This window comes from Gadus macrocephalus, chromosome 19 (assembly GCF_031168955.1).
Source record: "Gadus macrocephalus chromosome 19, ASM3116895v1".
Lineage (NCBI taxonomy): Eukaryota > Metazoa > Chordata > Actinopteri > Gadiformes > Gadidae > Gadus > Gadus macrocephalus.
Genome location: NC_082400.1, coordinates 16,423,965 through 16,450,028, shown reverse-complemented (window position 1 = coordinate 16,450,028; position 26,064 = coordinate 16,423,965). Strand labels below are relative to the sequence as shown.

At 46.2% G+C, this 26,064-nt stretch overlaps 1 protein-coding gene across 1 annotated transcript; it reads left to right on the top strand.

The window, feature by feature from the left end:
- Positions 1–10,082: 10,082 nt before the first annotated feature.
- On the top strand, positions 10,083–17,587 carry btg1 (B-cell translocation gene 1, anti-proliferative). Its single transcript, XM_060037816.1, has 2 exons — positions 10,083–10,513; positions 13,184–17,587. Exons 1-2 carry the CDS (start codon positions 10,369–10,371, stop codon positions 13,582–13,584), a joined length of 546 nt encoding a protein of 181 aa, XP_059893799.1. The 5' UTR covers positions 10,083–10,368; the 3' UTR covers positions 13,585–17,587.
- The last annotated feature ends 8,477 nt before the right edge of the window (positions 17,588–26,064 follow it).

The following is a 26,064-nucleotide window of genomic DNA, read 5'->3' as shown; positions in this document are numbered from 1 at the left end:
CACACCTCCGATATATACCCTGCATGCCCAGGGTCAATTCCCAGAGTGCAGCTTACCTGCAGTGCTCATTTAATTAGTGTGAAGCGAGAGGAGGTGCTTGGGGTAAGTGGATGTGGTGCTGGGGCTGGAGAAGGAGCTTTGGCAGAGGTGGTGGTGGTGGAGGTGGAGATGAAGGTGTTGGGGATGGAGGCGGATGTTGTGGTGGAGGTGGAGGTGGACGGGATGATAGGAGAGAGGTGGAGCTGGATGAGGCGGTGGATGTGCGTTGGTTTTTAGGGCGCACTCACACTAGGCAAGTTTGCCTGTTCCAAAAGCTGTGGCCTTGGCACGATTGCTTCTTCATGCATACATCATCACGTCGTAATACGATAAATACGTCATCACCAAGCGTGGTGTCCAGCTGCGACTGAATTCTGTCGTCGGCCCAAATTTCAAGTAAACACTCGACTTCACTATCGCACCAACGTAGACCCACTCGTGAACCGCTTGCCGCCATTGTTTAAAATTATTGTTGTGGGGAAGAAGGTCATGGACCAATAAAGAAAGAAGAGTCTCGCAAGGACTACGTCATCCAGCTAACGTTGCGTATCCGCGCGTGTGCGCGTGTCATCTCATTAGCATCTGTACTTTGGCCACGGCACACCTCTCCCAAGTGTGCCATGGCCAAGGGGCTGTTCCGCGCGGGAATACGGATGGCGTGGTCACACTAGCCAAACGTTGTAGACTTTAGTATGAAGGTGAGCTCGGGCACGGGGCCGCGGCCCTAGTGTGAGTGGCCCCTTAGTCTGAAGCACAGTGGTTTGGTGTGACTTCTGATGACTAGAGGGGGAGGGGTGGGGAGGGTGTAGAGAGAGGGGAGAATCTGGCATATTCTATACCAGTGTATCTGAGCTCAGAGATTAGCCTTGGGTGCCATTTGGCAATGATTATTGAAACACACACACACACACACACACACACACACACACACACACACACACACACACACACACACACACACACACACACACACACACACACACACACACACACACACACACACACACACACACACACACACGAGAACAAGACACACGAGCAAACATGCAACATCACATACGTTATACAACCAATTGCTGTTTTTCTATTCTAACCATGCCTGGGGAAACGGTTCTAGCCAACAAAATTAGATGTTATTGAAAAGATACTTTCTGTAGGGTTCAGTATTTCAGATTGTTTTAGCATTTCAGATAAATAAGAATACACAATTAGAGAACACAATTTGAACCATTTGTCTGCACACGGAACCCACCGAATGAATCGTGTATATTTCATAGTGCTTTTATTATAGGGTATTATTTTGGTTTTTACCAACCTTAAGATCATTATGTGTTCTACTCGGTTAAGGAACATATAAACAGGACTGGCTCACAGAAAAGATTCCTCCGTTCATTATGAATGATTTTTTCCTCAGATCTTTCTAATGTATTTATTTATGTAAATAAGTGAAATACACAATGATTGAGCGTACCCACGCATATGGCAACAAGTGGACCAATCTGTTTCCGTCCCTATGGCAACAGTTGATGCCTCCTGCCGCCCTTGTGAATCCCGTTTGATGCTGCTGGGTTGTTGTTGTGTTGAGTCCCCTCCGTTATTTTCCGTGGCGATAAAAGGAAAAAGAGACGGAAGTTGTCACAATGCACTGTGTAAGCTCGTCCTTGGTCTTGGTTAATGGAAAACAACCGATAAAATGATTCTCTATTTCTTCTAATGCTGGCCTGACTAGCCTCGCTGGGTTTCCTGAAACACATATTACCCCAGCACTGTCTTTCCCGTCAGAGTTTGCATAGTAACGTCTCTGTGATATTTCATACTTTATCCCCCCCCCCCCCACCCCCCCCCCCCCCCCCCCCCCCAACCCAACCCACCCTCTTGGGTTTTGACACGTTGGTGTTACTTAACAACCTGACAGATCCTGTGTTGACTTAGGGTTCCCAACTCAAGCTCAACAAGTCTTGACGTAACGGCCTACTACGAACGTACATAACCACGCCACCTTTAATTTGAGGAACTGTCTATGAACTGCATATCGAGTTCGGTTTTATTAATTATACCAATGCATACGGAGCTTATCCTTAGACACTTGCTCGCTCTCTCTCTATCCCCTCTCTCTCTCCCTCTCTCCCTCTCTCCCTCTCTCCCTCTCACACACACACACACACACACACACACACACACACACACACACACACACACACACACACACACACACACACACACACACACACACACACACACACACACACACACACACACACACACACACACACACACACACACACACAGCTGTCTCTCCAATGGTGTAATTTGTATAACTTCAGTATATTTCATGGATAATCTCCTTTTAACTCATCTTCTGTTATAACTCAGCCCCCCACACCACTCCCGGAGGCCTGGTTACCCCCTCCTCGTTACGGGGCCCCCACCCTCCCCTCGTGGACAAACCTGTCTGATGCAGGCCCCATTACATAGCATGTCCCGGCATGTCCCCCCACCGAGGATCCAACGCAAATAGCTTCTCTTGAACTTAATATAGACTAGAGTATGATTTAAGGTGTCAACACTCCCCCCCCCCATACACGCATACGCACGCACACGCACACACACACACACACACACACACACACACACACACACACCTGTCCCGCTACCCCTTTTCAACTCTTTATCATTTTAATCATTCGGAGTGGTTTCTGTGTGTGTGCATGTTGTGACTTAAACCAGGGCTTCCCCAGGGGAAGGCAGACCCTCTGAAGTACCTGAGCAGCTTCCATGTTTGAAGATGGCCTCCACATAGTTTAACTGAAGCTAGGGCAGGTGGGTGTGGCCTGTGTGATTGGATAGCTAACCACCGTTTCCAAATGCATGCAGGTATGGAAGGTGCTTCATGAAAATCCATGGCAGTCGGCCATAGGCTCGTTAGCCCCTCCCAGTAAGGTCAAGGGTCATATCAGGACAAAGGCAATGCCGTCGTAATGATTAGCTGTCCCAATAGCCATGAGTGAAGCATATCCTTAACAACAAGCTACGCAATGGGCTGTGATCTTCATTGAACACACTTACTATAAAAGCTGCAACGCGTTTGACTGTTACTGGGCAGCATGTGAATTGTGAGGTAATATAAGAGTCTAATTGTTGGACTGTATGTGGTAGACTTGAGTCATGTAGGACAGTGCAACATTTAAAAGCATTTGTAATGGCTTGAATCCATTACATGGTCTTTCTCCCTCACATTTCTGTGTCTTTGTGTAATGTGAGTGTGTGTGTGTTCATGTGTGTGTACGTGTGTGTGCATTTCTGTGCGTGTGCTCTCCGTAGTCATAGAGCTGACAACGCGTTTCATCTAGAATGCAACAGAGAATGCTTGGAAAATACAACAAATGCGTGAGTCATCTGTGATTAACGTTCGCCTGGCCCCATAAAGCACCTAACCCTAACCCTGTTGGCTTCAACGGCCACCTCTGCTCTCTGAAAGCACAGATTGTGTCAGAGATAACCGTTCGGGCTGAACAGACAGCTTGCCCAGGCCAAGACTGGATCTGAAGCCCAGCTGTTAAAAAGCATGAGTCATGTTAAAGAGCTTTAGCTAAGGCGTCACGGACTCACTCACATACAGTTCCACCCCTCTCTCTCTCTCCCTCACCCTCTCCCTCTCTCTCCCTCTCTCTCTCCCCCTCTCTCCCTCTTTCTCTTTGTTCTATCTCTTTCCCTCCCTTTGCTGTTCAAGTCAACCCTACATCACTGCCCCACTTGTCCTTGCATTCGTCTTCACTTCGTCACTCCCTTCAACACATGCTGTACTTTTCAACCACTGTAGTAATCCCAGGTTGCCTACTCATGAAAGTTTACGGCTTGAACCGCACCGCACCGCATCTGGGATTGCACGCTCTCTGCAGTATTCCACACGGGTCGGAGCGTAATGTGATTAATGTCCAGCCGCTCATCAAGGAGGGAGTCTATACCTTGGGTGGTGAGGAATAATTAAGAGGAGCGCCCTTCTTCGACGCCCTCTGAAGCGGTGTGCAGTGCGGTGCACGTGTCAGCGAGGCTATGTTAGGAAGCCTATGGGAAACGGCTGTCCTAGATTAGATAGAAGAAGAGGGTGGAATATGCATGAAATATTTATAGAAATTCTACATATTGATGACTTACTGACGCCCTGGCATTGCGTTGCAAACTCTAATGCATGCTAGGTGTGGCGTGATTATGCGTAAGTATATAACACGTTACGTGTTATATGATTGTGGCAAGCATGTTTGCAGCATTGAATAAGGGGGTTGGTGTGGTGTGCCAAGTGGTAGTGTGAGTGGGTGCCTGGGTTTGTGTATTTGTGTCTTTGTGCGTGCGAGCGTGCGATGGTGACTCAGCCGTCGGGCAGTGAAACCAATCCACCAGGGAGACTTAGTGAGCCGTTCCAAGAGATCAATGGTCAACCGCACACACACACACACACACACACACACACACACACACACACACACACACACACACACACACACACACACACACACACACACACACACACACACACACACACACACACACACACACACACACACACAGCTTCGGAACTAAACATAATGAAAAGTGCGTTGTAAATTAAAAAGGGGGCCGTTATTTATCTTTTATAACTGTACACGTGAGCCAAAAGGCATGTTAGCTACTGCTCATGTCTAGTTTCTGTGCATGCCTAGCAGCGTCCTCAATGTGCACACGCAATGCACATTAATCACTGCACATGGCACATGGACAACATGTGGCAGCATCTGGTAAAATGTTGAGGAACAGGCTCAACCAGGACATAAACAGTTTGAACAATCCATTATGGCAATCATTTCAATGAATTTCAATATATAATACTTAAAGGCCGTGTTGCAGGGTTTCTTTTCCAACGAATTTGTGCAATCGGCTTGTTGGTAATAAAGATTTTAACTTTTATTTATTGTAATTAATGTTGTTAGGTATCCCAAAACGGAATGTAATACGAAAAAGCCAAAGCCGCATTGAGACCCTTGAGAGTAGAGACTAGTAAGAGTGTTCAGCAGATTATACAGAAACATAGATAATTACATAGATATTATCTATAGTTAGTATATGCTCCACGTGAACCTCCTAAGATGGCGCAATTTGATTGGTTCGCTATCTCGGGATATTGGACAATATCCCATGATTGACATCTCAAACTCGATATTGTTTTCATCGCAAAATGTCCGCTAATAACAACAAATAAACCTTCGGCCTCGGGCCTATTCCCCACTATTCACTTCGCCTTCGGCGAATAATTGTTGATTAATAGCCTTTTTTTTTTTAGGCTAGTCTTTAAATCTTTGCAGTGACTGAATGTTGATGATAAAACGGATTGTTTTGCATAAGATGAGTGTGTCCTTTCCGGCTTCGGCATACTGAATGGTTATGGAGGCCTTGTGGTTAGTTGTGGTCTTAGTAAAGCAGCCTAGCCTTGGAGTTGGATAAGTTGGAGTGATTGTGTACGGGCGTGCGAGAGTGAGAGAGAGAGCACACCCGCCGTGGTGATGTTTGGCTTGTTGTGGGCTGTCTGTCAGCATCCGCCGGGTTGGACGGTGTGCTTTGTGTATGTGTTCAATGTACATCTGTCTGGTCGTATTTGCGGTAGATTGATGGTTAAATAATGTCACACCATGATCGGTTATACTTGCAGGCACTAATTTGCAAGTGCACTGATTGCGTGTCTGATAGGCTAAGTTAGCCCATAGCTAGCATTATGCCTTCTATTTCTACATCTTCTGACTAAGTTTACCTGTACTTACGACATAATCGCTGTCACTAGACATAAAGAAAACGTTGACTTTCACTCGCTGCTATTCACTGACAGTAAAAATAAATAAAAGTGTCGTTATTGTATGCACTGCTGTTCATTGACTAGCTCCAGCGCTCGTTGCTGCGTTGCTAAATGATAGCAACTCTCCACTCATTCTCCTCTGACCATGCATTTAATTGGCTTTGACCACCATCAGTTCTCGGCAATTCCACATTCGCCCTCTCACGTCTGAAAGGTTCGAAATTACACTGCTGTGGGCCATCACCATCATACATGTTATTTGTGGTTCTTGCCACCTCTTAGACGCCATAGTTGTAGTACTAGGCTGAGGCTACCTTCCACCACTTCTCCCCTACGTGACGTCATCGCCGAATGTCTTTAGAAAACACCCGTTACTGCCAAAAATGACAATAACTGGACTTTAACACTATTTTGGAGACATTTTATAAATGATACACATATTTTGAGTGCTTTATGTACCCATTAAACAAAACTTCCGGTTTACCTGCACGTAGGCCTTTAAAAATAAAACATCCTTATATGTACTGTACAGAAGAGAAGGCCTTCTGGGGTGTTTTTAACTTGAGCTGTGTCATCATGATTTACAAGGTCTGCGTGAAACATTCTGGGGCTGTGTGAACAAGAGCCTTCCCTAAATGTAAAATGTTATCATTTGTTTATTCCTATCGCATAGTTAAAACAGTTGACACTGTATCTGTGATTCAACCAGCAGCGAGGACCATATTGACCCTCCAGGGTTACACCAGTTGTTAATCTAATCTTATTTTGGTAAAGTTCATTTTGTAGATATTTGCAAATTAGAGTTGGAACATTGTTATTAAATTCATTCATGATGATATAGCACATCCTTCACTGTTTTCTTTGTTTTAATTCTCAGTATTGAAGAGCATGTTTGAGACTCTGGAATCTCAAAGCTAAAATGTACTGACTGGTCATGGCATGACCCCTCTGTCTCAAATATCACCTCTAAAAGTACCCACACACACACGCACACCCACAATCTCACACACACACACACACACACACGTGTTAACAAGCGCACACACACACACACACACACACACACACACACACACACACACACACACACACACACACACACACACACACACACACACACACACACACACACACACACACACACACACACACACACACACACACGTGTTAACAAGCGCACACACACATACCCAGATGTAAAAATAGTGTTCTCCTCATCATTAAAGTTGCGTCCGTATCCTTGACCAGAGTGTGAATTTTGAATACCACGTGTATGAGTCAAAGCTCAGAATAGAAAGAATGTAAACCATAATGAATGAAAATGAGTTTCCTCTACAGCTGTTTTGCAGGTGTTTAGGCGGCGTTGCCTTGCAGAGGCACAAAAGCAGGACTTCATGGTGCGGGAGAAGTTTCCTCAGCCCTTTTAATGCTTTAGAAAGGATGAGGGCGTTCTAACAAATTTCCACTGAAAACTTTTCCACAAACCCACCAAAAAAACTAATTTCCACAGAGACATCAACCTCGAGTTCAAAAGTAGGGTTGCTGTGCCTCACACAAACTGGTGCTTATGAGGTGGAGGTCGTCAAAGGTTAGAGAACGGCAAAAGAAGCAGAAGCAATATATTTTTAATTATATGGCTTCTATAGTGGGTCATGGCTGAGTCGCAACGAGAGAGAGATTGAGGAAAACTTCCAGCTTCCGCCTAGAGTCAACATTACTACAAAAAAATGACATAGTAGGAGGCGGGGCAGAGAAAGTGAGCAAGAGAGGGAGGGAGGGAGAGTGTCATGGAAAGTTTGTGGCTTGCACAGAGGATCGGTAGGGGGAGGGTGTAGAAGAGGGAGGGGGGGGGGTGATGATGGGGGAGGGGCTGTAGTTCCTCTGACTTGTTTTTGCTCTGAGGTGATTAACCCTGTCTGCGCCACACCCCAAACCCAAACACACACACAGATACTCACGACCAGCAGAGGAAGCTTGCTTTCCATAATGGAAAGCGTCTGACTCGCAAGGGGGACATTTTGAAGGAGGGTGGTTTCACTCATAGTTTCACTCATACTTACAGGAACATGGTTCCATGGACACCAGAACCTTAACCAAAGGCACTGATCGCAACTCTTCTGTGTGTCAGTGTCTCTTTAGTTTTATTCTGAGTGTGTTTGTGTGTGCATTTGGCTTCCTTTGTGTGAATTTAAACGTTTTAAACGTTCGGTGTGTATGTGTGTGTATTTTGCTTTATTCCCAGTGATTGTGTGCGTGTTCAAAGGTTTTTCTGTGTGTATGTGTATGTGTATGTTTTGTTCTTGTTGCGTGACTTTGCTCTTTTTGTGTGTATGTGTGTTGTGTTTAGGTCTTGTGAGTATATACGTGCTTTGTTGTTATTGTGTGTTTGTTTGTGTGTGTGTGTTTTGTTCGTACCTACTACCTACACTCCAACATACACAGTTTTGTGTGTTTAGTATCTGTGCCCGCGGTCAGTAGCATGAATCAGCACGTTTAGAAAAAGCTACACAGTCAGACAGGCATACAGAGCTGCTGTGCACGACTAGCAGGCTAGTGGGCTAGATCTCCCTGTGTGTCCAGTGCTGACATTCCTCCTTCCACTGTAGTTAACATGCAGGTTCTCCAAGATAAAAGCCCTCATTCATTAGGGTCACTTTGGGCCCAGAAGCAAAACCACAGGATACCCCACCCTCTAAGCATGTTTGGATGTCGTACCAGCTACTGCTATAGTGTTAGCTCTGATAGCAAACACAATTTCTACACCTGGTTGGTGAATACATAACATTGGGAATGGTTGTGAAGCAGGAGTTAACCATTTTCAGAGCACACTGTTTGGCTATTAAATAAAGTGGGTTAACATCACTAACCATTACGCTACTTGTGTTTATTCAACTTCGATGTTTCTGGCTTGGGCTGAGCAACTGTAACAAATAACTTCCTCTGGGATCAATAAAGTCTGGTTTAGATCTGTATCTGTAGTTTGGCGGCAGGGTGTGTGTTTACCAACATTTTCCAACATTACTTTTCAACACTTTTTCATTTTACCGCTCACTCAATGGTTTGGTCTTGAAGGACTGTTTCAATAACATATATGCCAGGAAACATGTATCTCTCCAACTAAGGGACATGGAAGTGAGGCAAGTCAACTGTATTCGATGCAGTTCCTGCCTGCCGCTACATGTCCACACATGTCTCTGAACCTTCTGAGTGACCGCTGGCAAGAAGCGCTCGATTCTTCGACTACTGTATGTACAGAATCCCACTGAGCTTCTGTACTGACACACACACACACACACACACACACACACACACACACACACACACACACACACACACACACACACACACACACACACACACACACACACACACACACACACACACACACACACACACACACACACGTGCGGTTACCTGCCGTTTTTATGGATAGTGGAAAGTTTAATCGCTCATCGCTTCCATTAGAGAGAGGAAGTCAAGTCCACTGGGTTTTATGTTTTATTTGTTTCGAAACACGAAATCAAGCTTCATTGTAAGGACATTCAGCTTATCTTTGATACCAATAACGCGAAAAAATATATTGTATTATAATAATATTATAAAGTATGAATTAATTAAGCAACAAAATGTTGTTTAAAAAATGGCTTTCAAATCTGATTAATGGACTGCTGATAGAAAGGATGATGCATGGCTAAATTATTATTTCTCTGAAGAAGAAAAAACACAACAATAATTTCGTCTTTCTTTAGAAATCTTGGCAATGACTCCCAGGCGAAACGAACAAGGGACTCTTACCAAAATTGAGGCATAGATGCCCGAACAAGGATGCAGGAGACGTAGTCTACGCACGAATTCTATAGGCTACCCGATATGGACACAATTTACCATCATCCAGAATCAGTCTTCATACAGATCCGTATGGAGCATTACAATTAGGCCTATTCCTTATTGAAAAACACCTATAGCTAGACAGCCCATTGTCTCTCGATCGGCATCGGGTGATGAAACCCTCCTATAGCATATTGTCATCAGTGAGACGGACTGAGAGGCAGAGCTGCCTGTCTCACGTGTTCTGTTTATTTTCAGAGCCATGACGTAAACAGCACACTCCTCCTTCTGCCTCGTGGGTCTATGCGGGGCTGGGATTGGTGCGATGCTGTTGCTGTATCTGCCTCTCGCGTTTCAGTGACGGTTGGGCAGTATAAAGTGGCCGTTCTTCCTTGTGTGGTTCATTCTGGCCGAGGGAAGTTTCTGGGAGGGTACCGCGTCGTGGCACCAAGACCCCAACCCCTCTCTTATTTACCAACAACAGGCGTCCATAATAACACTGAACCGTCCTGGCATATCGTACCTCTCTGAAACTTCCCTACCTCGACCCATAAATGCTCATAACAGCCGCCAGACAACAAAAACACGTGGGAAACCATCCGAAAGAGTGGAGGAAGATTGATTTCTGGACAAATACATAGAAAAAAGCTCACGGAACGTCGTGGTTGTTGGCCTTCTCGATGCATACCCTTTACGCCAGAGGAACGATGAAAGCTGAGATCACCGCGGCCGTCGGATTTCTGTCCAGGTTCCTGCGGATAAAAGGACACGTAAACGACCGACAACTCCAGACATTCAGCCAAAGTTTACAGGATATTTTGAATGGTGAGTAAACACGATCGTGTATAATAAATCCTAAACATACTCCTAAACAATAATGTTTAATCTCCGTAAAAGGGGTTGGACTGACGTTTGTATGTGAAAGGTGTCGTGAACGGCGTCGATGTCTCTTTGTAGATTAAGGCTCTCCTTTGTTCTCATAGGAACGCAGAGGCAAGCGCTGCGCCATTTACCCGTATAATGTGTCGTTCGAATGGCTACTTTCGAAGAGCAGGGACGAAAATCAGTTTTATTTTAGCGTGAATCGTCGAATGAGGTCGCGGATTTCTTTGTTCCGAGAATGTGTGTGTATGTGGGGGGGGGGGGGCTGTTTATTTCTCTTCAAACAAGGAAGTGCACCGTTCGGCCGCTCGAGCCCCTCAACATTACGTAATGATTAAAAATATAGAGATAAAACGAACGTACCAACTTAACGACGTCCTTTCCCCAACGCATTATAACAAGCTTGAGTAAATATTTAAGTGTTTCTGTTCAATCTGAATATATTTACCTACACAATCTATTCCAGAACCTATTTTAGTGTGTCGACGTCGCGGGTTGTTTCCAATATTCAGATTCCAATCGATTACTGTTGGGGGATAATCATTCCTGAGACGGGAATCGTCTGTGTTAGAAACCTTTACCACGACGGGTGACCTACATTTTCTCACATTGTAACAATGGCCCATCGATTAAAAAAATGTTTGCACTCAATATTATTTACGTTCACAAAAAACACAGGGCTAAACTCGTGATGTTACTCCAGTACTCCCATAACCAACCTGGTATAATCGATTAGGTGGAACACGGTGGACTTCCCTTCTAAATGTTTGTAAACAGTCGAAGTTGGAGCCTGTCGGAGCAAAATGGCCGCCGTGGCTCGCAGCGGTTGGGGGAGGGGTGGGGGGCTCCGTCTCGCGGACGGCCCATTGTGTACGTGCGCGTTTAGTATAATGGTGCGTTCCAGGCAACCCGTGTTTGCACAAAAAAAGACTGTACGGGTTGCCTGGAACCTAGCATTATGCTGCGTTCCATGGACACTATTTAGCCCGTAAGTTACGAGCTGTAACTAGGAGTACATCGATCGTTCCAGGGCACTTTCACGGGTATGAGGATGTGAAAACACGGGTTACGGGTTGCCTGGAACGCACAATAACATAATCTTATTGGAAACTGGTATAAAATAAAGTGATATAACAAAGGGTTCTCATTTCTTACTGATAAAGTAGGAACAATTAGTAAACTTTAGACAAACTAGGCCAGGTTGTTTTTTTCCCGAGTGAAGAACTGCGCTCGTTTTGTTTGTGGTGAGGTGTTGGGACGGATGGGTCCAAACGTCCAGATAAAGAGGGTTATGCAATGTGGTTATCAGGTCTCCTCACTTGGGTCCAGAGGAACCTATACAGGTTCATTGCTCTCGTATTTAGCCTCCCCCAATTTCGTCAGGGAACCACAAAAAGTCCAGATGTTTAGCTTTTTACAAAATGGTTCCGATTGTTTAACAACGAACCAGCCGCCGTCTTTAGTTTCACTCGCCTGTTTACTTTGTAGCCCTTCTTTCCGCTGTGCTTTCCCCTTAAGAAGCCAGCTGCTTTGTGACCTTCGAGGTAACGTTAGTGGCGGTCCGAAATAATGTTCTTCATGGTGGCCAAGCTATCCGTTAGGTAGTGCTTTACTTTTCACAGGATGCATGATGGTTATCGACGTTATATAATTTGGGTGCAGAGGTGCTCTTTAGGCTGCGGCCCTACTCTTTTCCAGCGTGTTCAGTTTACAATGCCTTGCTCTTGCTCAAATAGGGGGTCATGCATTCAGTTGGGGAAGGGGTGAAATAGTTAATTGTACGTTTCTAACTAAGGCCATGTTTCTAAGATGCATCTCACTATCACGACAAGGAGCTTGCTTCACAAAAAATAATAGATTTTAAATGCATCTAATTATAAGAAGAAACAATTTAATAATAAAGGCAGTATGCGATTGTGATGTTGGTTTCAAGTACCTTAATTTCTTCTAAGCGATCGTGAAACTGAAGTCTGTGAACAAAAAAAATAGGCAGCGGTCTCTTTAAGAGTCAGCTCCCCCACTTCCAGCTGGGTGGCTGAGGCCTGGCACCTCTGGTGCTGTGGTTCAGTCGTGGAAGATTTTGTAAAGTCCAGAGAAGACATTGTGCAATTTAATGGCGTACGTGAACCACATTAGTCATGTCGCTTTCCCAGGACAAGGCGTACCAGACTATTTATGGCTGCTAATCAGGCCTTAAACAAACGGTTGTTTTATTGTCTGTTTCTGCAGCGTGTACAGTCTGGTGTCTTTGTTAGATATGGAACACAGATTAAATTATGTTAGGCCTACATTCTGAATAAAGGAAGGTTTACTTAACGGCACCGTTAGACAGGGCCAAACTACCAGATGGACTGAAATACTACCCATATTTACTTAGGTAATTATTTTACTAGTGTGCCATGTATGACCTTATTTGGCGAGTCAGATTGCCAAACTGAAAGTTTATAAAATGATCAAAGACCGGCATTATGGAGTCTCTTATGACGGCTGATGTTATTGGGTGTCTTTGTTTACTTGGGTAGTATTTCTCTTTTGCAACTCTGACCCTAAGTCATTGAGCGTAAACTAAAGCATCCCCTGGTCGCCTCTGCCCCCCCCCCTGTTCCCCAACAGAGCAGTACAAGCACCACTGGTTCCCAGACAGGCCCTGCAAGGGCTCGGGCTACCGCTGCATCCGCATCAACCACAAGATGGACCCCCTGGTAGGGCAGGCAGGCCAGCGCATCGGCCTGACCATCCAGCAGCTGTACCTCCTCCTGCCCAGCGAGCTCACTCTCTGGGTGGACCCGTACGAGGTGTCCTACCGCATCGGCGAGGACGGCTCCATCTGCGTCCTGTACGAGTCCACGCCGGTGGTGACCGTGCCGCCGCCGGTGTCTGTCACGGTGGCCCCCTCGGGGGCTGGCCCGTCCGGCCCCATGCTGGACAGCCACATCAGCTGCAAGGAGGAACTGATGGTGATGGGCCGGACCAGCCCCTCCAAAGCCTACAACATGATGACTGTGTCCAGTTAGGGGGGCGACGGTCGGCCCGGAGCCCCGGCCCCCGTTCAGGGTTGTCGCTGCGACCGGTCGCCGTCACTTGACTGGATCGGACATGGGGACGGGGTGGGTCTTTTTTTTGTTTTTAAAGCTAAAGAAAATGAAATAATGAAAGGAAAAAAAAAAAAGTGAATGAAAAGGAAAGCGGAGGATTCGCCTATCGTCCATTTGATGGAAACCACCCATGGTTTCGTTAAAATTTTTTGACATTTGGTTGTTGTTTCTTTTAACCCAACCCTTCTCCACATCCCGTCGTCATCTCTTCTGTTGTCATTGGATCTGCCGGGTCTCCATTTTGTTTTTTCTTGAAAGGCTTGGAGGCTTGGCTGTTGGGGCAGCTAAACCACCGATTCAACACCACCACCACCGACCAGTTCGGGCCACCCTCCCCTGTCGCGACGCGGTGATCGGCTCTTGACGCTGATGCGCCTTTTTGTTTTTAGGTTTTTTTCCTGAACACTGAGGTCTATCAACGTTGACTTTGCACTTTTCTTACTTGTGGTTACTATGGGTACCATGTTTCACCAACACCACAAATCGCCAAAACTCGTTTGTTATTTCTTTTGAATTGTTAAGGACTTTCGGTCAGGAAATGCCCTCATGAGTAATAAAATTGGTAACTTTTATTTCCGAATCCAAAATAATTTTTATTTGGTGTGTTTTCGTGTGGGGAGGGAGTGGATCTTCAGACACGGCACCGGTTTCAGACCAAGCCAATGTTGACAAAAAAATGCCTTTGTAAGAACCAGTTTTTATTTTTATTTTTTTTAAACTATAAATCTTTCCTAGGACCACATGGCATTTGCTGTTTTTTAACCAGTGGCTGTTCTGAGTGACAGGTGTCGGTCTGAACATCTCTTCCTCCCCCTCCTACTGAAACATCGGCCAATCGCACCGCGGCCGGCCTCTATGTAAGTGCAAGTGAGATGCTGTGCAGCGCGCCGGTGCCTATGGATACCAGCGTGCTGTGCAACATGGTCACCTGTCGTCACTCGTGTGTGTGTGTGTGTGTGTGTGTGTGTGTGTTGAACGCAGCTTTGCGCTGGGGCGATGGGCGTCAGGGCTCTGTCCCACCTCAACTTTCCCAAGAATGTTGTTGAAATCCACAATCAAAATTCCACCCGTTGTTAATTTACTCCCTTCTCTTGCCGCGTGCGTTCCTTTGTCCTTGCCTCACCAAATTTCAAAGTGTAGCATAAGTGAGGCCCCCCCCCCCCCCTTATTGACGCAAACCTGGGTCCATCCTGTCTTTGGTCACACGACCCTGTCTGAATTGACATTGAATGCACTTTGACGTTAGATTGTGTGGGATGTGTACTTTTTTGAGAGGAAATCGCCTGCATTCCATTCACTCGAATGTCATCTTTTCATGCCGTATTACTTGCCCTTTGTTTGTAAGCTATGCGCCCATACTGTAGCGTCTATGCTGGGTTTGGGGTATGTGTATTAAGCAGAGAGGGGGTTGGAGGTTTTTTTTACACTGTATTTGTGATCTCAGATCCCTGCGGCGGCGAGTGGTTTCGGTGGTCATCCCTTTTTGGTCATCCCTTTCATTGCTTGGCGCTGATAGTAAAAGCCCACCAAGCCACGGGGCTAGGCGGCGACGCCTCCCAGTCAAACACGTGTGGATGGTTTCGAGGGGATGGTGGAAAGCTCAGTACTATGTGGTGAGCGGAGTCTGGCCAAAAGGAGGTCTGGGGCACACGCCGGTGGACATCTGCCTCCCGTTTCGTATTTTAGATGCAGAGCCAGGACCCGTATTTGTTAGCGTGCATTGGAGGTTCATCGCCTTACGCTGACCTCTAATGTAATCAACCTTTTATGAGCTTGTCTGGATCTTCAACACGCAGGCCCCTGTGATCCTGCCCGCTGACCTCTTCCCGAGGTGTTGCTTACAGCCAGGCCGGTCGTGGGGATAAAGAGTGCCTCAAATGACATCACCCTCCCCCCTCCCCCCCCAATACCCAGACCTCCTTGGGCGCCGATCACCAGCCAGCACGCCGCTGGCCAACCCCCAATCCCACCCCACCCCACGTGGATACAGGTGGACCTAATGTGACACATATCATCTACCAGCATCCCAGGGAGCTGGGTAAGGTAGGCGGGGAGGGGGGGGTCGGTGGCTCAGAGGCGGGGCCAGGGGCCGGACGTCCTCGTCCAGGGCAGCTACAATCCCTCCAGCCTCCTCTCTGAGCTGGTCCGACGCCTCCTCCCTGGCCACAAGCCCTCCGCCCTCCCTGGGCGGTGGTGGGTATTAACCAGCACACGCGCTCGGCGCACTCAGGCAGCACTGCGGGCGGGTGGGTGGGGGGTGGGGGGGGCAGGTGAAGGGCGAACATGGGGTAACGTGGTGGTTTTAGAGAGGGTACTAGGTCTTTGTTAATCTTTCATCATCTCACTGGATTTTGCTGCGTTTTAAATACTGGGGTTTCAGGCAGCGACCTTGTTTACACACAAATGAAAGGATGAGGGTCCCGGTTCCATGCTACCGGCATCAGACGAGGCGGCTGCAGGGGGTTTCTTTGAAGGCCGTAGCCACTGGGTGTGGGGTGTGGGGTGGGGGGTTATCTGTCTCGACAGCTTTGGTCACTCATCACCAGACCAATGGGTGTTTAAGCTCCACTAAGCCCAGTAGGACCATGGGTAAAAGCCATGGTCACAGACACACTGCAACGCTTGGCTCCCACTCCGTTGCCCCCCCTAGGCTGGTCCTCCCTCCAGCAATCTGTGAAAGGCAGTGAATTTGGCCAGATGGATCGGGTGATCTGGGACAGGAGCCCTGATGTTTAGTTTCAGCGGTGGATTTGGTTTTAAAACCCCGTTGCTCCACTGTGGCTTTTACTATATTCAACAAGGTGTTTTAAAATTGGTCTATATTTTCAATGCGAGATTGTCCTCTGGTCTCAAATTTCTCTTAAGTGTATTTCATGGTCACACTGGTAGATTATTTTTAATTCTAAATGTCCCCCCCCCCCCCCCTCCCCTGTTTTTGTTAAGAGGATTTTGAGCACGGTAATATAGCCCACTTTTAATTGAGCACGCTTTAATCCAACAAATATGGAAATTAATCCAAATGCCCACTCGGGGCTATAGCAACCAGAAAAGGCATTATTTTAAGTCTTCTATCATAATAATAATATGGCGACCTTTCAGCCGGTGTGGACATGGGTTTCAGACTGGTTGCCAGAGTCCTTTTGCATAGTCGGAAGTAAAAATAGCACATAAAAATGCACTAAAATATGTCAAGTTGAAGTTGTGTGACATTTGTTCAGAGACGCAAGGAGTCTCATGGAATGTATTGCCAAACTCAGGCCTCAGACATTCATATTCTTATGGAAAATTGTATGTTGAGACATGAAATGGGAAGGGAATAGTCTTTTTTTTCTTTTTTTTTTGTAGTTGTCGATCTTGTCATCCATGAGCTAAATTATTGCCACTTTCACATTTGCAGTGTTTTACATATTGTAGAATGTATTGTAATTGTACAAGAAATTGTAGAGTACATAACATTACACATGGGAAGTGCCAATAATTGCTATCGTTAGGTGTTAAAGGTGTATTCCTTTTTGTATTTCATCTTTTAACACTGAACTCTTTTTCGTAATTGAAGCCATTTGTGACGGGAGTGTTAGCAAGGACCAAAGTTTTGTTGGTTTAAAAAAAATTATATATACCTATCGGTTTCCATGATCTGTACTCATAGACTTATCCTTTGTTTGTTTTTGTTCACGTACAAAACCAGAAAATAGAAAAAAAACTGAGCTTACCCAAGATGAAAAGTTGTTTATCTTGTGATCTCATGTCAGTACATCTTTATTGTGTTCATTTTCTTTTCCTTGGGTATATTGTGATGAACTGCTGTAAATTTGTACAGTTCATGTAAATTGATTGTGCGGAAGTTGTACAGATTTCTATATTTTGGAAGAAAACTTTTTTTTTTCTCTGTAATAAAAAGATTTCCTATCTTGGCAACATATACCGCTTCCTGAGTCATATCTCAAGCCTTACACTTCAGAAGTAAAGATCAATGTATATATTTATAGAGCTCCTTAAAATGACATTGAAATTTGGCCACATCAGTTAACTTGAGATGCATGAAACACAGTGCTGTAGAAGACCAATCACAGGATTAATTGATCGCATAAAATAAGACTGGATAAGAAGACTCGTACCTATTGTTGCAAGTCTTGTGAGAATTATTTGTTTAAGGCAGAATTATAATCAATGAATTGCTTATTAAAAACAGTAAATTCAGTTTTCGTCCATGCTTCCCTGGTTGACGGTGTTGCTTCTTGCAGAGCATCCGTTGCTTTCACACTAGACATGTTTTTATGGTTGCAACATGGAATTCGGACCTGCTCTTCTCGTGCCAGTAAATGAAATGAGTCACCATGGACGCACGACTTCAACCTCCACGCCTCCCTCTCCGTCAGTGGAGACGAGAGGAATTCTTCCTAGTCTTGCCAACTTGTTTCAGGTTTCTAGGCTTCCAGGTCTTTCTAGAACTCATCACAGATCACATTAAACACATCTGCTTCACTTCTTGGATGACAATGACCTCTGAGCTAAACATGCTCGGAAAAAGCTAAGTATTCATGTGTCAATTTGGCTTTATTATTTCAAAGTACATGAGTGGATTTGTTGGGAATTAAACGAGTTCAATCAAAGTTAACCATAAACACAGATGTAGGCTCAAGTGTTTTTCGCAAAACCAACGCCTTCCCAAGCTTCAAACTGATGTTAACGCAAACAAATTCAAACTCAGACGCCCGCGCGAAAACCTCCAACTGCATGAAAGGACATGGCAGCAGGAATGAGGGAGAGCCAGCCTCACACAGACTCAATAGAATGCCCACCCCACTGTTGGTGACGTTGCTGTGGGCAGCCAGGCACAATGTCGCCCTCCCACCAAACCTGCTGACTGGGCACAGCCCAGAGCTCGGATAAAGACTGCAATCCTGGCCAGGTCTTTCTCCAGGTTGCTTAGCAGCAGGCCGACAAAGGAAGGACATCGATTGGCTCACTGTGGGGTTGAGGGGGGCTGGACGAAACGCAGGAACCAGAAGGGTGGGTTTTAGTTGGAGTGGGGGTGAGGGGAGCTGAGGGACTTGTGCTTGCGAGCAGGATCTACCGTTGCAAAGAATCTCTCAGGAGTGTGTGCGGGCTTGTCAAATGTGTTATATTTGATTATTGTAAAACTAGGGTATTAATAATACGATGTTGTACTCCTTCTTTGTTCTACCTTTTTAACGGACCAGAGTAGCTGGAACTCCCAGTACTCTACCCTATCTTGTGTTAGTGAATTGAAATATTTGAACAACTCATTTGTTAATCCAATAAATGTTTATAGTTTTAGGTTATCACTGAATGTTAATACAAGGGTTTAATCATCCCCTTCTCCGCATCCGATTTGCAATATTTAATGACTTGCTGAAGAAACCTCCTCACTCAGCCATAAGTCAATTGCCCTGGCGTTTCCTTACACTCCTGATGAAATAACCGCGCAATAGGCTCTGCCGTCTCAACCCGGCCCTCGCATAGCAACAGAGGGCCGCCACTCAGAGAGAGGGTGTGATTAGAGGCTTCTGGAAGGAATGGCGAGCTAACAACCACAAGGAGAGATAGGCTTGCGTCTCTTACCGTGATAAGCTGCTCTGTTATTTATCAGCCGCGGTGGTGAACAGAGTCATCAGAAGACCAACGTTTCATTGCGTCACTATAACCGCAAAATGTACCAAATGACACCCCCAACAGCCCGACCGGGGGCCCCTAAAGTGGCTATAGTCGCAGACACATCTATAGATTGCAGACATAATAATTTTTTATTTGAGCAATTTCTTTTTAACCTGTCTCATAGACTTCCTACAAAATGGCCGCAATCAAACTACTGCGTATCTCGACTGTGAAATTGAGCAGTACGGTTGTGTTCAACAGGACACTGATATTACTAGCAGATGATGACTGGGTTTAAACTATTTGTGTGGAACCAGATGCACAATGGTTAAATTTGGGGTCGCCAACATTTTCAGAGCTGGAAATGGGCTCTCAGTCCATAAAAGGTTTGGAGTCACTGCTCCACGCTCTCAGCTCCTCTCTCTCTATTTCTCTCTGTTTGTCCATTCCTCAGGGAACAATACTAAACTAACTCTTTACATCTGCTTCTACACACAAACACACATGTGTACTAACACGGACAACAATAGGCCTGATGGACAGCCAAAAGACGAAGACGTCATATAATGCCAGGACTTGGCACTGGGTGGATCGACCGATAGGGGTGGCCGGTTGGGTAACTAACTATTATATCAGTACGTTTCTCAGGCAGAGCGGAGGTCTGTACAAGTAAGAGCCAGCTTTTTGTGTCAGTGTCACGTAACCTATAGACGGCCCCATGTCTCCCAAGGCCTTTAGAGCGTAGGTGTTGGAAAAAAACTGCAGACAAAGCCGCAGAATATAATTAGTACAATGTTGTGTGTGTGTGTGTGTGTGTGTCTGCGTGCGCGTGCATACAAATGCTTATGGGTTTGTCCTGGTGCTTACCCGAGGCAGCCTGCATCTCTCTCTCTCTCTCTCTCTCTCTCTCTCTCTCTCTCTCTCTCTCTCTCTCTCTCTCTCTCTCTCTCTCTCTCTCTCTCTCTCTCTCTCGAGCGTCTACGTGTAATTGGAGCGCGGCGAGGTCTTGCCCCATCTTGTTTCTGGAGCACCCTGTTCTTTTTATGGAACTGGCACCCGTACTCCTCCTATCGCTGTCAATACCTGTCAACGGTTCAGCAGAACCAAACACCCCCTGGTAGTGTCCCCTGGGGTCTGCTTGGGGGAAGCTGCCTGTCCTTATACACTTGGGCCTGTATCTTCTTGATTATCTTTATTTTCAGTCACTCCAATCTACTTTGGCTCCGCTCTTATCAACTCTCTCCCTTTTTCTGTCTCTATCTCGCTCCGTCTCTCACACATACGCACGGACACACACGGACACACACACACACACACACACACACACACACACACACACACACACACACACACACACACACACACACACACACACACACACACACACACACACACACACACACACACACACACACACACACACACATAAATATTCCCCCCTCTCCAACTTGTGCGCTTTCCTCTTAACCAGGAAGTCATTGTTTGGTATTTCAAGGGTCCTCTGTACTACTGAGATGTGTGTGTGTTTATCTCTTACACACACACACACACACACACACACACACACACACACACACACACACACACACACACACACACACACACACACACACACACACACACACACACACGTACACATTAATACCATAATTTAACGCCAACATATAGACATATTGCATAAACACACAATAAATGGAACCAATATAAACACAGTGTGTGTGTGCTTCACTGGCCCACACACAGAGAGCTGTAGGGGTATGGAGCAGTGTGCAAACCACTCTTTCGTACGGATGTATGCCTGCCATTGTTGCGACGAAAGAGGAAATGCAAAGAATGGGGGCAGTTTAAGAGATATGAAAGATCGCCATAGGTTAATGTCATCTGTCCGTCATGGAGGTCTGTGACCCAGAGCGTGACCCCGTGGCCCGGTCGTACCGCCGTCTTCAAGGGTTTGCCTACGACCACATATGGTCATGGGTAGGTCGGCGGTCAGACATCGAGGCTGCACGGCTCCTGTGGTCAGCCCCTTGAAGAATCAGAGGGAGAGCTCTAAGTATAGCCTGGCTATGGGATTCACCAGGAGGGCCTCTGCATGAGGTCTGGCTGCACAGAGACCCACACGCACACACACACGCACACGCACGCACACACATGCACATAGACACTCACCCATTTCAATTGAATGGCACTTGCTCAAGGCTTATGATTACTGCTGACCAACCTGTTACTGAGACGTGCCTAGGTAGAGACGTTGTGTCAGAAGTCATCTGGTAGAAAGAATTGTCACTAAAATCGACGCGATAATTTGATATCTAATTGACTGTCATCTGTTTGAATTAAAGATTAAGTGTTGAATGTTTGCCCTAACGTGCAGTTTGCAGTTAGGCCTGCGACAGACAGCAATAACTGGTTGTTCCGGATGTTTCGTGAAGTGAAGGGTGCTTTCTTTCTGTGGAGGGAAGGGCTTTTTAACATGTACTCAGACACGTGCACTTTAAAGCCCCACTGCTTGTAAACACGGCACGGCGTGCTACACCAAACCGCACAATCGGCCCGCTGTTATGCTGCAGAAGATACGGCCTGCGTTTCCCAGCCGCACGGCTTATTCTTCTGAGAACTCGATAAAGAAACGAAACATAAAACAACCTTCAGCTGTTTCCTGTTGATGCGCAGCCGAGTCGTCACCAGCTAGCAAAGGCAACAACATGCTGAGGTCGGCGACGAATCGGATCGACAAACAAGATATGGAGACAGAATACATAAAGAAAATCGGAATGTATGATAATTCAGATAAAGTTAACGCGCAGTTCAGGTTGGGGTAACCACAGATAAGGTTGCTAGGAACGAAATAAAGAACATTGATAAACTAATAATTGCTATTGAGTGGCGTGGGTGTAAAAGGTGCGGTGGAGGGTAACATAGAAATCGAATGAAAACAGCTGACAGGATACAGCACTTTGTACTATGAAAGTACGGCTACAGTGGAAAAAACCTCGCCAAAATATGCAGACGTATGCAAACCACATCCACTCACACCTGGCCTAGTTAAAATAAAGTAGCTTACAAAGCTCAGCCTTCATTTTCAAACAAGCACAACAATATTTACATTGCCAGATGTTAACAATATTGTTTAGATGTGTTGAATGACAACACTAGGTTAACATAGAGTACCTCAAAACAATGTTAACAGTGCACACAGAGCAAGTTAGCTAAACCTCGGCTTCAACTTTGGTTAAACTCCCAGTACACCCAAACTGCCAGCGCCCAGCTATATCTGAGTTTGTTTGTCTGTCTGAACTGTGAGTCCTCATATTTGTGCTGGGTTTCTGCTGCCGGGAGATACCGCTGATCTGAGCAGCACCAAAACATTTGCGCGCAAAAACAGACGTGACCTACATAAATCGGTCAGCTTAATGAGTAACAGTAGCTTACTAATGAGGTTAGGCTGCACACGCACACGCACGCACACGCACGCACGCACGCACACACACACACACACACACACACACACACACACACACACACACACACACACACACACACACACACACACACACACACACACACACACACACACACACACACACACACACACCGCACACACACTGCTGTGCCCTCAGTGATACACAAACTTGGCATCTGATAAATAACGCGTGGGGTCCTTTTTTCGTGATGGTCATATTGGATAGAGTCAGTATGTGGAGAGATAGAGTTAGCAAGGGAGTTTTTAATGTTTTCTTTCTTGTGCATATTTGTATTATGAACAGGCTTAATATACACATGTTCTTTCATTCACAGGATCAAGTCAAAAGCTACGTCAAAAGAAACAATAAAACGTCAACAGAGCTACATCATAAACGAGCTGGGGACTGTAAACAGCTCACATTAAGGCAGAGATCGCCAATTGAATTGCTGGCCCGATCTCTGCCGTTAATGCTCAGCAGCACCCCCCCCCCCTAGTGTAGTTGAAGCCCTGAAAGGAAAACCCAGCAGTGAAGAAGGAGGCTAGAGAGACAAAATGGACGACAGGCATAGACAGTGGCAGGGACGACCGAGCTAACTAGCGCTTTCTCCTTTGGCAAGGACAACAGCTCCTCCCGAAAGGACTGGGAGGCAGCACATACATCATGCGTGCTATGTTTGTGCCTTTTCCTTGGGGGGGAATCCCTCGCGTGGAACGGGAAGAGCCACAATCCCTCCTTGTGGAAGTCGTGGTGGGGGAGGGGACGAAGAGAAGCTGAATAAACGCAAGCAAGACGACTGAGACAGGCTGAGAGTGAGAGAGGAAGACTGTGAGACAGAGAGAGAGAGAGAGAGAGAGAGACTCTGGGAATGAGGGAGAAAGGAAGACTGTGAGACGAACTGAGAGAGAGAGAGACTCTGGGAATGAGGGAGAAAGGAAGACTGTGAGACGAACTGAGAGAGAGAGAGAGAGACTCTGGGAGTGAGGAAAGAAGGGTTAGACACATACAGATAAAGACGGAGACAGAGGGAGAGATAGAGAGGGGTGGGTGTGAGAAGGACGACAAACCCCTCCTCCCCTCCCCCTTTTTCTCGCAGCTGTCTCAGAGGGAGGGAGGGAGGGAGGGAGGGAGGGAGGGAGGGAGGGAGGGAGGGGGGTGTGGGGGGGGGACGCCTCCGCTGCTGGACCAGTTTGGGTTGGGATTTGGGCCTCTGTCAGGGCATTCCTCGCCTGAACCCTCCGTGTAGTCCACGGTGTTGGCCTACTTCTGTCTGAAACAACAACACATTGTGTGTACGGATGATCCGCACGACGCACACACCGCACAACGCACACACTGCACAGTGTTCGGCTCGGGGCAGGGTGCAAGGGGGAGGGGTTAGCTGTGTGTGGCACACAGTCTCAGGTACACACAAACACCAGTGCACACAGGTAGGACATATACACTGACACACTCCAGTTCATACAGATACACAGTATACAAAGCCTACATTGCACATGCAAACTGTTAATGCAAACTCTGTTTCTAGTTTCCTCACGATGGGTCTGCATCGACCATGGAGGTTGGCCAGTATTTACATCTATTAGATTGTCGGTAAATATTTCCAATGAGGAATAGGGCAACTACTTCCCATGTCTCCTATCTCTTTTCCTCACTATTTTTACCAAGGCTAATCCGATCTCCTTATTTGACGAATTCACAGCGTTCCTCAGCCTTCTGGTATTTTCTAGAAGCGATAAGTCATCCACAGCTGGGCTTTTTTTTTTTGCTCTCTTTTTGGGATGCAGTGATGCTGAAAAACCACTGGGCAAGAAATCTTGAGCATTGCTTTCATTAAAAAGCTGCTCCACAGCCCATTAGCAGAGACACACAACTACCTCCCTCACACACACACACACACACACACACACACACCCACCCCTCCCTTGATCCAGTGTAGCCTCATTACATACTTTGGACTTTTTTATAATTCTCTTTTTATCCACTGAAGGAATGACCAAATGTGGTGCAGACTTGCATTCAATTGCGGCTCTAAGTCTGGTTTCTTTATGTCACTGGTGTGTCATTTGTCTGCGAGAACATTCCATGGAGAAATAAAACAATATTCCCGGCCTCCCGGTCTATATATTGCTGGGAAGGCCAGGGAGCAAACTGCCGTTGTTGTTTGAGAATATATTTCGCGAGTTAAGTCACGGAAAGGTTCTATCCAGTTTGCAGCGTATGGCTGCCGCGCCTCAGTCTTCGCCATATCAGCGTTGCCAGATGCGTTTAAAAGTTTTCTTAATCCCTCAGTCATCGCGTTCACCCTGAGGTCTTTGTCTCCGCCGATCCTGGAACAGAGGTGTGAGCTGGGCTCGGTCGTACGAACCGTTCCCGGAGAAGGCTTGGGGGAAACAGGCCTGTGTAGGAATTAGCGTTTGAGCAGGAGGACTCTTACAGTCGACCCTGGAGGAGTTCGCCTGCGAGCTAGAGGTTGCACAGTGCGCTGGAGTTATAGCTTCTGACAGGCAAATGGTAGGTTCCAACACTGGCTCCCCGATATATACCGCCGGTGCCAAGGCCGACTTTCTGCCAAACGCCCGACTTTCCGAGGTACACCAAATGATGCGGAACCAGGCGCATAAAATGCTGGCCTTCCTTGGAAACGCTGCAATCCTGACCACCGCTGTCTTCTAAGTGGAGGGTATTGGCACCGTCATCGGAAATAGAACAGGAAGGATACACGGTATAATTGTAGGACAATTTGATTTAAGTATTTCATTAAGTAGAATATTCTTTGGAGACATGCTAACCCTCAGAAAAAACATAAAGTATAACGATGGGTTACAGCCTCAATCACCCCACGCCAGCAAGCAGCAAACGGTCTTGTTGTGAGGGGAGGGTAGAGCATGGATTCAACCTCATGGTCCTCTAGTTGAGTATGCCTGACCGTAAGGAAGTTTCGTCCAGCATTCCTTCTGTTTGCCGACGGTCACTCAAATCTCTGCTGTTCCTCGTTGGGCCATCCCTGGTGTAGGACCCCATCCTCAAATGGGGTCTGCAGTAACAACTTTGTTCCGGGAAAAGTCTGGGAAATTACGCTTATTATCTAACTTTATCTAACTACAATTTTTGTTTAGATTTTGTTAAGTGTATGAAGCAGTACTCTTGTCTTGGTTCCCCTTTAAAAAAGTGAAATAGACCCTGAAATGAACTAATTGAAGTTACATATATTTGTATTATTGTTTAATGTTCCCTCATTAACAGCGGCTGTCAGCTATTCACTCAGGCACACGGGCATTCACTGTGATGGACGGCATTAAGGGAGATATATGAA

Coding starts and splice junctions, on each gene's coding strand:
- btg1 (XM_060037816.1), top strand. CDS start 10,369: ATGCATACCCTTTACGCCAGAGGAACGATGAAAGCTGAGATCACCGCG. Junction 10,514..13,183: donor TTTACAGGATATTTTGAATG/GTGAGTAAACAC, acceptor GTTCCCCAACAG/AGCAGTACAAGCACCACTGG.